Source organism: Mus caroli, unplaced genomic scaffold (assembly GCF_978045245.1).
Source record: "Mus caroli unplaced genomic scaffold, Mus_caroli_1 scaffold_17, whole genome shotgun sequence".
NCBI classification, from domain to species: domain Eukaryota; kingdom Metazoa; phylum Chordata; class Mammalia; order Rodentia; family Muridae; genus Mus; species Mus caroli.
In genome coordinates, this window is record NW_028227272.1 from 53,769,135 (window position 1) to 53,783,084 (window position 13,950).

The 13,950-nt window shown below is 40.8% G+C and overlaps 1 protein-coding gene across 1 annotated transcript in view; it reads right to left on the minus strand.

Moving 5' to 3' along the window:
* Adgrg7 (adhesion G protein-coupled receptor G7) overlaps nt 1-13,950 on the minus strand; it is an 84,391-nt gene that overhangs the window by 54,309 nt on the left and 16,132 nt on the right. The window contains exons 2-5 of the mRNA XM_021184877.2: nt 9,085-9,198; nt 7,533-7,637; nt 3,832-3,944; nt 702-848 (exon numbers count right to left, since the gene is read on the minus strand). Coding sequence (XP_021040536.2) covers nt 702-848; nt 3,832-3,944; nt 7,533-7,637; nt 9,085-9,198 — 479 coding nt within the window. The remainder of the gene's footprint in view (nt 1-701; nt 849-3,831; nt 3,945-7,532; nt 7,638-9,084; nt 9,199-13,950) is intronic.

Consider the following 13,950-nt stretch of genomic DNA (forward strand, 5'->3'; position numbering starts at 1 on the left):
TGAAAAGGCCACCTCCTATAGCCAGGCAAGAACACCAGTGGAGTGCCCACAAAATTTTCCACCCAAAATATATCCTGTCTATAAAAAAAAATCATGAATGGGGGATAGAGGAGAAACTGAGATTCCCTCTTGAGACCCATCCCATGGGCAAGCACCAATCCCTGGCACAAGTACTATGCAGTGCTTGCAGACAGGAACCTAGCATGTCCTGTCCTCTGAGAGGTTTGGCCCAGCAGCTAGCTCAGAGAGATGCAGACACCCACAGCCAAGCAGTAGATACAGCTTGGGGACTCCTATAGAAGTATAGGGGGAAGGATTGTGAGAACTCCACAGGAAAACCAACAGAGTCAACTAGCCTGGGACCCTCAGAATCTGAACCACCAACCAAAGAACATACACAGGCTGGACCTGTGCATATGTAAAAAATTTGCAGCTTGTTCTTCAGGTGGGTTCTAAACAACTGGAGCAGGGACTATTCCAAAAGCTGTTGCCTATCCTTGAGATATGGTCTTCTAGCTAGGCTGCCTTGCCTGGCCTCAGTGGGAAAAGATGTGCCTAGCCCCTGATGTGCCAGGGTGGGGAAATATTCAGGGAGGACACACCCACTAAGAGAAGGGGGATATAGAGGGAAGGATAGTGGATGGGAGTGAACAGGAGGGGGAAGTATGTAAAGTGAATAAAAATAAAATCTTGTGTTTTACCTGGGTTTCATTTTGGGGTTTACCGAAGATCTCTCCAACCACTGTAGTAGCAGAAGTAATATTCTGAGCAGTCAGTTTACTGGCATCTGTTGTTAAAACCTGGGCTTCTCTAGAAATATTCTCAGCACTTGCTGTTTTGTTGTTTATCTGTTTAAAGGTAGTTTTGTTTATTTCAAAAAGTCTAGTTTATACAAGTATTCCTAAACATTTTGCAAATGGCTGCAGTTAAATGAGCTGTTTAGCCGAATCTTTGTTTGCTTCTTTTTTGTGTGAAAGCAACACAGTTCACAAAGCCCAGGGCATCTCCCCATTCTCTACGATCTGCGTGCATTATACTAAGAACGAGGTGCTACAACTCACAGACCACATGAAGCTCAAGGGGAAGGAAGACCAAAGAGTGGATGCTCCAGTCCTACTTAGAAGGGGGAACAAAATAATCAAGGGAAGTAGAAGGTGGAAGGGAATTGGGAGGAAGAGAAGAGGGGGAGAGGAAAAGGGGGGGGGAAGAATTAGGTATGGGAGGAGATGGAGGAAATATACAGAAGGTCAGGAAATTGAACAGAGGTGTGTAGCAATGGGGGATTTGGAACTGGTGGTAGCAACTAGAAAGCCCCAGATGTCAGGAAAGCAAGAGGCTCCCAAGACCCAGCAGGGATGACATTAGCTGAAATACCCTACAAAGAGGAGGAAGGACCTGTTGACACCATATCCAGAGGTTAGGCATGCCCCCCATCACCGATTGAGGAATGGGGCCACCCACCCATCTCCAAAATTTTAACCCAGAATTGCTCCTGTCTAAAGGAAATACAGGGACAAAGAGTGAAGCAGAGACTGAAGGAAAGGCCACTCAGAGACTGCCCCACCTGGGGATCCATCCCACATGTAGACACCAAACCCAGACACTATAGCGGATGCTAAGATGTGTTTGCTGACAGGAGCCTGATACAGCTTTCTCCTGAGAGGTTCTGCCAGATCCTGACCAATACAGATGCAGCAGCTTGCAGCCAAGCATTGGACTGAGCACAGGGACCCCAATGGAGGAGTTAGGGGAAGGACTGAAGGAGCTGAATGGGCCTTATGTGGCATCAATGGGAGGAGAGGTTCTTGGTCCTGTGAAGGCTTGATGCCCCAGTGTAGAGGAATGCTAGGGTGGTGAGGTGGGAGTGGGGAGTGGGTGGGGGAGCACCCTCATAGAAACAGAGTAAGGGAGGTAGGATAGGAGCTTTTCGAGGGGAAACAGGGAGAGGGGAAAGGGGATAATATTTGAAATGTAAATAAGATAAAAAAATTGTAAAAAAATAAAATAAAATAAACAACAAGGAACTGCTATAGTCACGTTGCTATGGAAGTGGAGTCAACGTGTGGGGATGCAGTGAACTCAGTTTTACACTAGATGGCACCATCCCTTCAAAAATCAAACCAGTACTCATTTGTAAGGAGGCAGCAGAAAAACAAATATTGAATTCAACAGCCAAGTCTCAGTGCTGAGCACACTGATGTTTTAGGGTATGGTCGTGCATAATAAAATGTATAAGCATACATCATTTATAATATAAATTATAAATAAAAATGGTTCTGTGAGCTGAGCTCCCTCCTAAAAAGACTTAAAAGACTTGGAGACGTTTAGAAGCTTATCCTAAAGTTTACACAGCTTGGAAATCGCAGCGTCGAGAGGCTAATACTGGCTTGTCAGATTCCAGAATCTGTACTCTCTTTCAATATGTAACTGATACCTACCTGCACAACCGCTCTCTCATTTCCAACCCACCCACATCCTGGCCATCCACAGGAAGTTGCTGTGGTTCCTTGTGGATTTTTTTTTAATTAGATATTTTCTTCATTTACATTTCAAATGCTATCCCCAAAGCCCCCTATTCCCTCTCCTCACCTTGCTCCCAAACCCACCTACTCCCCCTTCTTGGCCCTGGCATTCCCCTGTACTGGGGCATATGATCTTCGCTAGACCAAGGAAGGGCCTCTCCTCCCATTGTGGATTTTAAACTCAGCAGTAGCTCTGTGTCAGCTTGGCGATGGTCCCTGGCAAAAGCATTCTCACTCAAGAGTTCTAACTTTTCCTCACCTATAATATTTATCTGTGGCTTAAATATTAAATATAAAGCTTAAACATGATTTCAAAAGCTTGGCAGTGTACTTAAAATGTTTTAAATGGTACAGGGATATTCCCCCAATCAACCAAAGTTTTGTTTACATTTTATTTATTTATTGGTTTTATCATTACAATTCATAAGTGATGTATTCAGTACTAACAACACATTGACTCATTTGGATGCTAATGACATGAAGATGTGTTGCACTTTTATGAGTCTGGACAGCAGCAAACCACAGCCTCTAGTCATTCCCAAGATGATGAAGAGAACTGAGTATGCTTCATTGGTCAACCATGATGTTGAGTAGATTAGGTGATTTAAATACATTTTAAATATACAGTGGGCTTATCAGGTCTTAATTGAATTTTATGTCCAGGATCATCTGTATTTGGTAGCAGTAAATGATCATCCATTGGTGGCATTAGCTGTAATTACCTTTAGTATGGAAATCATATCCTATTTGATAAAGAAGAAATAAGATAAAATATCTGCACAAAGAAGTGCCACATCAAAGTTTTCAGCTTCTTCCTCTTCTTGAGTGATTATACAAGTTAGCACTTCTATGCATGCTCGATTGTCTATTCCTCAGCCCATATAATTAAGATGAGTGGGAACATATCTAGTCATAAATCCTTATGGATATAACCCTGAGACTAGTGTCAACATGAAGTTGTCTGTGTCTAAGGGTAATGAATTGTTCAATTTCTTTTTCATTCATTTTAATGGAGTAGACTATCTTTGGTTTATGAAGCCAGGGCTCTACGCTCAGTCAAAGCTTGAGCAGTCTACAAATATAAGGTCATTTAAAATATTTGCTAAGCTACCATTTGCTAAAATAAAATGTCAACATTAAAGAGATGTCGACTTTTAACCAAATAAGAATGGTTTCACTTACTGATATTGTGATTTATAATTTGAGAGTTTTAAAAGCATCCATTTGACCTTTAGGTATGTAAAAACCAAAGAGTTGGCCTAGACTCAGAATGTATCCCGCTGCCCAATGGATGGGCTAGAAGGCCTACCTGTATCTCCAGGGTCTGTAGATTTATAGAACAACTTCCTTTGGTTACATTTTGTAGTTCTATGTTTCCAAACTCAGAAACATTGCACAGCCGAGTTGCTTTAGGACTGCCGGCTTCAATAAAAAGGAAAAAAAGTGTAAAAAGCCAAACGTGGAAACCATTGCATGCTTTGTGCCAGCGTGACTCTGCTTGGCACTGCATGTATTCACTCTTGAGTCTGGGCTGACCCGTGACTGGCCTTCATCAATGGAGTGTGGAAATACACAACTTCCAGCACCTGGGCCTCAAACATTCTCTCAGTTTCAGTCTCCACCATTTTAAGATGTTAGAATGCTTTCCTAAGGTTACAATATGAGGGAGTCTGATGACTGGGAGACAATGTACTGGATTGAGGTGCTGTAGCCAATGGTCAGCATGCGTGTTCCCCAAATGAACATTCTAGCTGCCACAACCAACTTATAGCAAGGGGAGAAACCTAAAGCATTGTTTTAGGATGAGCCTTTGGAATTATTTTAATACCCACCAATAGGAAACTCAACCAATTGCTACAGTATTCTGCACAGTTGTCTTGATTTTTAAAATGGGAGTTTCTGCCATGACCAGTTGCTATTTACTCCCCTCTTTGTCTCAAAGATTTACTTTCTAACCCATAGGAATGAAATAACTTTGAACAGGTCACAATGAAGGTAAACTAAGCTGAGACTAGAACCTATATATAAGATTTCTTACTGGCTCTTAAGTTATATGTTAATCCTTTATCTCTATGCAAATCTGGGTAACTCCCAAAAGGCATAGAATTCCAGAGTATTACAGCAAATGCTAGATGTTCTATTGGCTCTCAGGAAAGCATCTCCTTGGGCAGTTTTGTTTCCTCAGATCACCTGGACTTTCCACCTCATTGTCTACCAATTACTACTGACTACATATGTATAGGTAAAATCATAATTAAAGGGGTGCTTAATCACAGGTGACACTTTTTCTCAGGATCAGTATTAAGGCAGCTGCTTTTTGAGAAATGGTAAGAGATGTTGATATCAAAAACTGCTTTAATGACACTTAAAACAAGTTAGGGTTTTCATTAATTTATATGATCACTATACATCTACTGCAAGACATATGTACTGGCTGGTTTTGTGTGTCAACTTGACACAGGCTGGAGTTATCACAGAGAAAGGAGCTTCAGTTGGGGAAATGCCTCCTCGAGATCCAACTGTGCGGCATTTTCTCAATTAGTGATCGAGAGGGAAAGGCCCCTTGTGGGTGGGACCATCTCTGGACTGGTAGTCTTGGGTTCTATAAGAGAGCAAGCTGAGCAAGCCAGGGGAGGCAAGCCAGTAAAGAACATCCCTCCATGGCCTCTGCATCAGCTCCTGATCCCTGACCTGCTTGAGTTCCAGTTCTGACTTCTTTCAGTGATGAACAGCAATGTGGAAATGTAAGCTGAATAAACCCTTTCCTCCCCAACTTGCTTCTTGGTCATGATGTTGGGCAGGAATAGAAACCCTGACTAAGACAACATAATAAGTTTTAATACATATAGGATTTATATGATTTAAGAAGCCATACCAAGTGTGCCTCTTCCATTATTCATTGAATTATGAATATATTCAAGTATCGTTGAAATGCACTGTAATTACTTGTTATATAAATTAATTAAAAAGAATTCTTAACAGAATTAAAAGTGGATTTGGTAATAGTTGAAATATATATCTTTAAAATGATAGGGACTCAGTCTGAAATTCAAAGATATAATAAACATTTTTATAATAGTTGCTCAAGAATCAGGTAAATGACAAACAAAATATGATACTGTGACTGGCTTAGCTGCCTCCCCAAAGTATTATATCTATCAGCTGTGATAACCTTCATGGGTATATTACTGACACTTATTTTTTCCCATTCATAGCATGCAGTTATGCTTTGTAAGTTGTATCTGGTTTATGAAGCATAAAAAATGTAAGGTATATATATACAATATAGAAACTGAAGACAACAGTTATCCATATGCTCACATGCATAGTAAAAACAAATGTATTGACATGTTCCTTTAGCTTTCTGAGATATTAAGAGGCTTGTGCTGTCTAGTTTTATGTCAACTTGACACATCTGAGAGATAGGAACTTCATTTGAGAAAATGCTCCCATAAGATCTGGCTGCAGGTAGGCTTGTAGGGCATTTTCGTAGTGATTGATGGGGAAAGGTGAAGCCCATTCTGGGTGGAGCCAACCCTGGGCTGTAGTCCTGAATTGTATAAGAAAGCAAGCTGAGCAAGGCAGTAAGCAATCCTCCCTCGCGGCCTCTGCATCAGCTCCAACCTCAAGGTTCCTGCCCTGCTTGAGTTCCTGTCCTCATTGCATTTGGGGCTGAACTGTGGTATGGAAGTGTGAGTGAAACAAACCCTTTCCTCTCCAAGCTGCTTTAGATCATGGTGTTTCACCCCAGCAACAGTAACTATAACTAAGAGAAGGCTGGGAAGGACAGATACTAATCGTCGGATGGATCATGGACATGTGAGTGATCACTTATAGAATAAGTAAAGAGGGAATGTAGGAAAAAGCAATTCCTACAATGTATTTAGAATTTCAGTGTGGTCAGGATATACCCAAAAGTTAATATCTAAGTAAAATATGAAATCATTCTGTTACTGATGATAGCTTTACCATACATTTTTATAAATGAGTTTTAAAGTGATTGCATTCTTGAAACATCCAGTCTGTGAGAAATGGGGGATGCTGGCAAAGCTAAGAAGATACAAATTAATGTAGTCAAGGGACAGGTCAAACATCTAGATAAAATTACATGACCAGTAGGCTCTAGTTATTATGAAAAGAGATCTCTGGATGAATAAAGTCTACACTCAGAACACTTTCCTCAGTGTGGTACTAATTTAAGTCATCAACATTCTGAATCCTGCCTGGAAACATATTTTTTATAACTTATTATTTGCTGCTTTTATTTATTTATTTTTAACAATTTATCTATTATTATATGTAAGTACATTGTAGCTGTCTTCAAACACACCAGAAGAGGGCGTCAGATCTCATTACAGATGGTTGTGAGCCACCATGTGGTTTCTGGGATTTGAACTCAGGACCTTTGGAAGAGCAGTCAGTGCTCTTAACCACTGAGTCATCTCTCCATTCCTGTCTGGAAACATATTAGAACCAGAATATACTTCCTTTGATTCTTGAAATGCCTCAAACACATAGGGTTGTCATACTGATGAAAGTGTCATGAATCTAGAAACATACCATGATGAATAACCAAAGTGACCAAGGAAATAAAGGACTACTGACAACAGGCCTACTCCAGTTAGTCTCTAGTTGGAAAGACACATACTTAAAAAGGTACAGAAGAAATCTATAATATATATTGATTTAAAATAATGTACACAAATGCTACAACTCACAGAATAAATATTCACCTCAACCAATGCCATGGGACAGAATAAGCTAGAGAAAAACATTCCAATTAAACACAGATCAGGAAGAGTTTAGAAACAACTGATCCACGTTAAAGTTTTTAGGGAAATTATGATTTTATGTAGTTCTACACTAACCTTTAAACTCTGACATTAAAATAAGCTAAGACTTTCCTTTCTGTCTTGTCCAGAGACCTAATTCTAGTTGGGGGAATGGTAGGTATGATTCACTCTAACCATTCTTGTGGTAAAATAGAGATTCCAGGGGAGGAACACATACCATTGAGGGTGCCCGGTTCACATGTTTGCAAAGAAGGTCCATATCTGCCCACTGGGATTCTGCCAAAGGTGAATTCACCGTCGGTACTATTTTCACAGAAATTAGCTGTAATGGAAACAAATTTCTCTCATAATAAATCATTTATTTTTGAAATTTGAAGATGGGTAAAAGATGAATTTCAGAATCTTTGCAGTGTAATTGGAGTAAAAAAAGACTTAATAGTCAATGAGCCAGTTCAGTTTCCATACTTTCTATCAGCTTACATTTTTGTCATTAGAATAAATGTGCTAGATAATTGGTTTCTGTTAAAATGTACAGCATACAGACTTGGGTTGGGGGGAGGTGTGACCACTAACACACTTTACACGATGCATTGCAACGATGCATTGCAAGAAGTATGTATCAATCAGTTAGGATCTAGAGAATGGCCTGATGACAATCTATGGTGGCAAAGGACTTTATGAGACTTTGGGTCAAAGCAAAAAGGACAAAATCATGGGGGTGTAGGATACATTCTCTGGAAGGAGTAGAGGCAATTGGAGGAGATGGAGAGACTATTCTAAGATGGAAGTACGAGAATGAAAACTGTTGGAAACTACACATTGATCCAGAAACAGCTTGAAATGGGATTCTGACATCATGTATGGACATCAAACCATAAATTTAATAGCTCAAGGGAAAGGAAAGGACTGAATTAAGCACATATTTAAGCATATCCTCAGACTCATTGTGATTCAAAAGCAAAATACTAAACCTCTGGCTTTTGAAAGACAGTCAAATAGCGTATAACCTCTCAAAAGGACTTGCAGAAACTATATTGCTAGCTGTCCTGGATTAAAGGCTGGAAGCAAAAGGAAAATTATATCTGAATTACAGAAAAAAATAATATTTAGAAAATGGACAAAGTATCTCCATCATATAGACGCTAAGAGGAAAACATGGCTTTGATTGTTGAGAGGAAAAAAAATCTCACATTTTTAGCATTTATAATATTTTTTCATATATATGTGTGCTTGTGTTTTATTACTTGACAGTTTTATACAATTACATAATAAATGCTAGATTTTTCCTATTGCCACTTTCCTTCTTATTCCCCATCCTCTAGAGTCCCTTTCCAAGTTAGTCCTCTGCCTATTTTCATGCCTTCGTTTTGTGTTTGCTTCTCTAAGTTTAGTTAGACTTTCTTGCTCAAGAGCATGAGTGAGAGATTCGTTACTGAGGCAAGGGCAACTTTATCAGTGAATACACCCCTGGGGAAAAATCATGCCTCCTCCCCTAACAGTTAACTCTCAGTAGTTTCCCAGGGAGGGAATAGAATCTCATTAAAGCCCCTGGTATCCATGACGAAATGTGGACAGACCAATCTTGTGCAGGTCTGTGGTTACAGTTGTGGTGAATTCATGCATCCATATCTTAGTGCTCTCATCATGCTTATTGTGTCTATAGTCTTTAGCTAAAGCTTCTAGAGGTTTTTTTTTTTTTTTTTTTGCTGCTGCTGTTACTAACAAAAGTCTCACCAATATGTCATCATAGTATTATTCAAGTAACTTACCAATTGTACAACGCAGCCCTTTCCACTCTTCTGTACAAATGCATCTGCCATTTTTCCAGGTTCCGCCATTCCTGCAGAACTGTACAGGGGTGCTTGACACAGGAACAAATACCCCTGAAGAACCAGTAAACAGAATAGTATGGGAACTTGTCAGTTAGTTTCTCTTTTTACGTCTGTAGCTCTTTAATTTCTATATGCAAAACCAGATTGGCATTGCTGGAAATATCCATTATACCATCCTCATCAATATGTAACATTATGAATACTAAATAAGATATATTTAAAAGACAGAGCATTCAATGGGAATCTTCTAAGAGGAAACAGACAATACATAGATAAATAATAGATAAATAGACAGACAGGTTGACCAAGTTAGCATGCAGACTTCCAAATACTATTTGGATACTATGTTGACTAATTTTATGTCAACTTGATACAGGTTAGAGTCATTTTAGAGGAAGGAACTCCAGTTAATTAAATGCCTCCATAATATTGGACTGTAGGCTACCCTGTAAAGCATTTTCTTAATTAGTGATTGATGAGAAGTTAGCACTCAGCCCATTGTGAGTGGTGCCATTCCTGGGCTGATGGTCCTGGGTTAAGTTAAATAAGTAAGAGGCTGAGTAAGCCATGGGGAGCAAGCCAGTAAGTAGCCCTCCCCCATGGCTACTGCATCAGGCCTTGTCTCCAAGTTCTTGTCCTGATTGAAACCCTGCCTGCACTGCTTTTAATGATGAATGGGTATATGGATCTGTGAGTGAAACAAACCCTTTCCTCCCCAAACTGCTTTTGGTCGTGGCATTTTGTCACAGCAATAGAAACCACCAAGACAAATACAAAAGAAATAATGAGGACAGAGATCAGACCAACAAGGAAGACTTTCCTAAAGAGGTAGTATTTGAATTACACTGTATTATTAAATCAAGTAAACTCAAGATAAAAACTTATGGCCTAAATTGAAAGCACAGAAAGAGTAGCATCAGAGGGTGCTCAGTAGGTAAAGAACTTCCTTACAAACCTGAGTTCAATCCTCAGAACCCTTGTGGAAAAACATGACAGTATCTTCCCAGTGGCAGGAAGGGAGATACTGGTCGATGTCTGAGCCTTGCTGGCCAGACAGACTTACGGAATCAAGGAGCTCCAGGCCAATATGAGAGCCTGTCTCAAAACACAGGGTAGACGGCACTTAAGGGATGATAACACTAGAGGTTGACTGCTGATCTCCACAGGTATGCCTGTGCCATACCACATGCATCTGCACACAGACATGACCATGTGTGCATACTGGATGCCCAGTGTAGCATCACAAAGCACGGAGAGTTCTCACATGTCCCAACAGCAGTAGAATGAACACAATAGCAATGGTCTTGTGTACATTCTACATCCTGTCTACATAGTAGACTGTGAAGACCTTTATACACTAAGCTCAGGAGATTAAATCCTGAGAGGATGCAGAGGGGTCTTAAGGCAAAGGAGTTGCATTAGGAACTAGGATGACTGATCCAACGATGTGGGAATAGGCTGGGCATATGGCAAGAAGAGTTAAACAGTGATCCAGTCCTCCATGGAGGCACTGAGATGGTAGACAGTAGTTGTCTTAGTCGGGGTTGCTATTCCTGCCCAAACATCATGACCAAGAAACAAGCTGGGGAGGAAAGGGTTTATTCAGCTTAAATTTCTACATTGCTGTTCATCACCAAGGAAGTCAGGACTGGAACTCAAGCAGGTCAGGAAGCAGGAACTGATGCAGAGGCCATGGAGGGATGTTACTTACTGGCTTGCTTCCCCTGGCTTGCTCAACTTGCTCTCTTATAGAACCCAAGACTCCCAGCCCAGGGATGACACCACCCACAAGGGGCCTTTCCCCTCTTGATCATTAATTGAGAAAATGCCCCACAGCTGGATCTCATGGAGGCATTTCCCCAACTGAACTCCTTTCTCTGTGATAACTCCAGCTTGTGTCAAGTTGACACAAACCCAGCCAGTACAGTAGTACACTCAGGATGAATACCTGAAATAGGAGCCCTTGGGAAAACTTTGTTTTAGGTAGGGGACACTAGTGTTTGTAGACTGAATGGTGAAACTCTAAGGGTAGAGTGGCTTGTACTATGTTGAGTCTCCCACAGATTGACAGCCTTACATGCTCAGCAGTATTTACAAATGCAGTAACACCGGGAAGGACAACAAAGCCTGCTTAAAAGTAATGAAAAGCCAAGAAAAATATCCAGATATTAAAGAGAATTCTGTTTCTGTAGTTCTTTCACGAAAGATGTAACTGAGTCTGAGTGACCAAAGTGGATGAAAATCCAGCAAAAAGCTACAGTCTTAACAGATAAAGGCATGAGAAGACATAGGCAGTGACAGAGCAACTGGAATCTCAGAGGGGATTTCCAGGAGAGAGACAAAGGAATATGGCTTAGCCTCTGTGTATAAGTTTCCATTAAATATGGAGAAAGAAAACATTTGAAAAAAATAGAATTATAAGATCTAGATCTAGAGGAACGTGTGTGTGTATGAGTGTGTGTGTGTGTGTGTGTGTGTGTGTGTGAGTGTATGTGTGAGTGTGTGTGTGTGAGTGTGTGTGAGTGTGAGAGTGAGAGAGCAAGAGAGAGAGATTGAAGTCATAAAGCAGGAAGATAAAGGAAGCTTGAAAAATTCTTAAATTTGGTTAAAAAATTTGTTTAGAGATCTAAGCTCAGAAAGTCACAGGCAAAATAAATATGCATATAAATATGACCAAACTGTGAAAATTCAAAATTTAAGAAAGATTCTGAAAGTAATCTATTAACAGCCTAAGCGTTACTAATGAATTAAGAAGGTAAAAATATCAGTCTTACAGACGTTCTCTAAGAAAACAGAGAAAAGCAAAACTAGTCAAGTTGTTTCATAATGTGAGAATAACTCTGATGCCAATACATGAGAAGGACATTACAAAAAAACAATTCTAGGCCATTAAATCTCATTTACATATGACTATTTTGTAACCCTTTGTCTTACTTAGGGTTACTGTGATGAAACACCATGATCAAAAGCAACTTAAGGAGGAAAGGGCTTATTTAGCTTTCACTTCCACAGTAATGTTTATCATTGAAGAACTCAAAATTGGTAGGAACCCAAGGGCAGAAGCTGATGCAGAGGCCATGGGCCTGAGGGTGCTACTTGCTACCCATGGCTTGCTCAGTCTGTTTCCTTATAGAGCGAAGGGCCACTAGCCCAGGTGTGCACCCTTTCACAATGGGCTGGACCCTCTCCCAATCAATCAGTAATTAAGAAAACACACTAAAAACTTACTGCCTGTTCTTCTAGAGGCATTTTCTCAATTGGTGTTCCCTCCTGTCAGATGACTATAGCTAGTATCAAGCTGACATGAAATTTGTACTCACTAATAAGTGGTATTAGCCAAAAAAAAAAAAAGAGGTACAGAATACACAAGATACAGTCCACAGAACTCAAAAAGGTCAACAAGCTGAAGGGCCCAAGTGAGGACGCCTCAGCTCCACAGGGAGGGAGAAGAAAGCAACCACAAGGTGGGAGGGAGGGACCTGGGAGGAAAAGGGGACAGGGGGAGGGGGGGTGGGAGAGAGGGAACAAGATCTGGTATTGGGTGGAGGAAAAAGACTGAGAGCCAGCAGAAAGGATGGAAACAGGCAACTTCTGGAGGTGGGAGGTTAAGGGGACGCTCCAGAATGCACCAGAGACCTGGGAGGTGAAAGACTCTCAGGTCTCAAAGGAAGGAACCCTAGATGAATTGCCATACAGTGGGGAGAGGGAACTTGTAGAGCCCACCTCCAGCAAGAAGACAGAGGAGCGTTAAGTTAGGGATGGGGTTACCATCCCACAGTCAAAACTCTGACCCATAGTTGTTCCTGTCTGAAAGAACTGCAGGGATGAAAATGGAGAGGAGCCTGAGGAAAAGAAGAACCAGTGACAGGACCAAAGTGGGATCCAACTCAAGGGGAGGTCCCAAGGCCTGACACTGTTACTGAGGCTATGGAGCACTCACAAAAAGGGACCTATTGTTATTGCCCTCCGAAAGACCCAAAAAGCAGCTGAAAGAGTCAAATGCAGATATTTGCACCCAACCAATGGACAGAAGCTGATGAACCCTGTGATTGAATTAGGGGAAAGCTGGAAGAAGTTGAGGAGGAGGGTGACCCTGTAGGAGGACCAGCAGTCTCAATTAACCTGGACCCCCAAGATCTCTCAGACACTTGACCACCAACCTGGCAGCATACACCAGCTGATCTGGGGCCCCCAACACATATACAGCAGAGGACTGCCAGATCTGGGTTCAGTCAGAGAAGATGCACCTAACCCTGAAGAGACTGGAGGCCCCAGGAAGTTTAGAGGTCTGGTGGGGTGGGTGGTGGAGACATCCTCGTGGAGCCAGGGAGCCAGGGAGCCAGGGAGGAGGTATGGGATGTGGAACAGTCAGAAGGTGGACCAGGAGAGAAATAAAATCTGGAGTTTTTTTTTTTTTTTTAAAGGAAAAAAAATAATAAAGTAATAAATTTTTGGAAAAAACTGGTCAGCATAATTAACCCCTTATAAACTTGACATACACACTGCTGTTAAGCCACAACTGTTCCTTCCTTGTTCACTCCAATATCACACATTAATATGAACATCACAATTTTAAACATTCTACAGACTAAAAAAGTTCCACAGTCTTACAAATTCAAACACTTTAAATGCTATCTCTTTTAAAAGTATCCAATCTCTTTTAAAATCCAAAGTTCTGTAAAACTCCAAAATATCACTGGGCTCCTGTGAAAGCAAAAATATGTACTTTCTTACTTCAAGAAGTAAGGATTCAAAGACTTTAAAAGTTCAGTCTCTTAAACTCCAAAAGTCTCTTTTAAACCC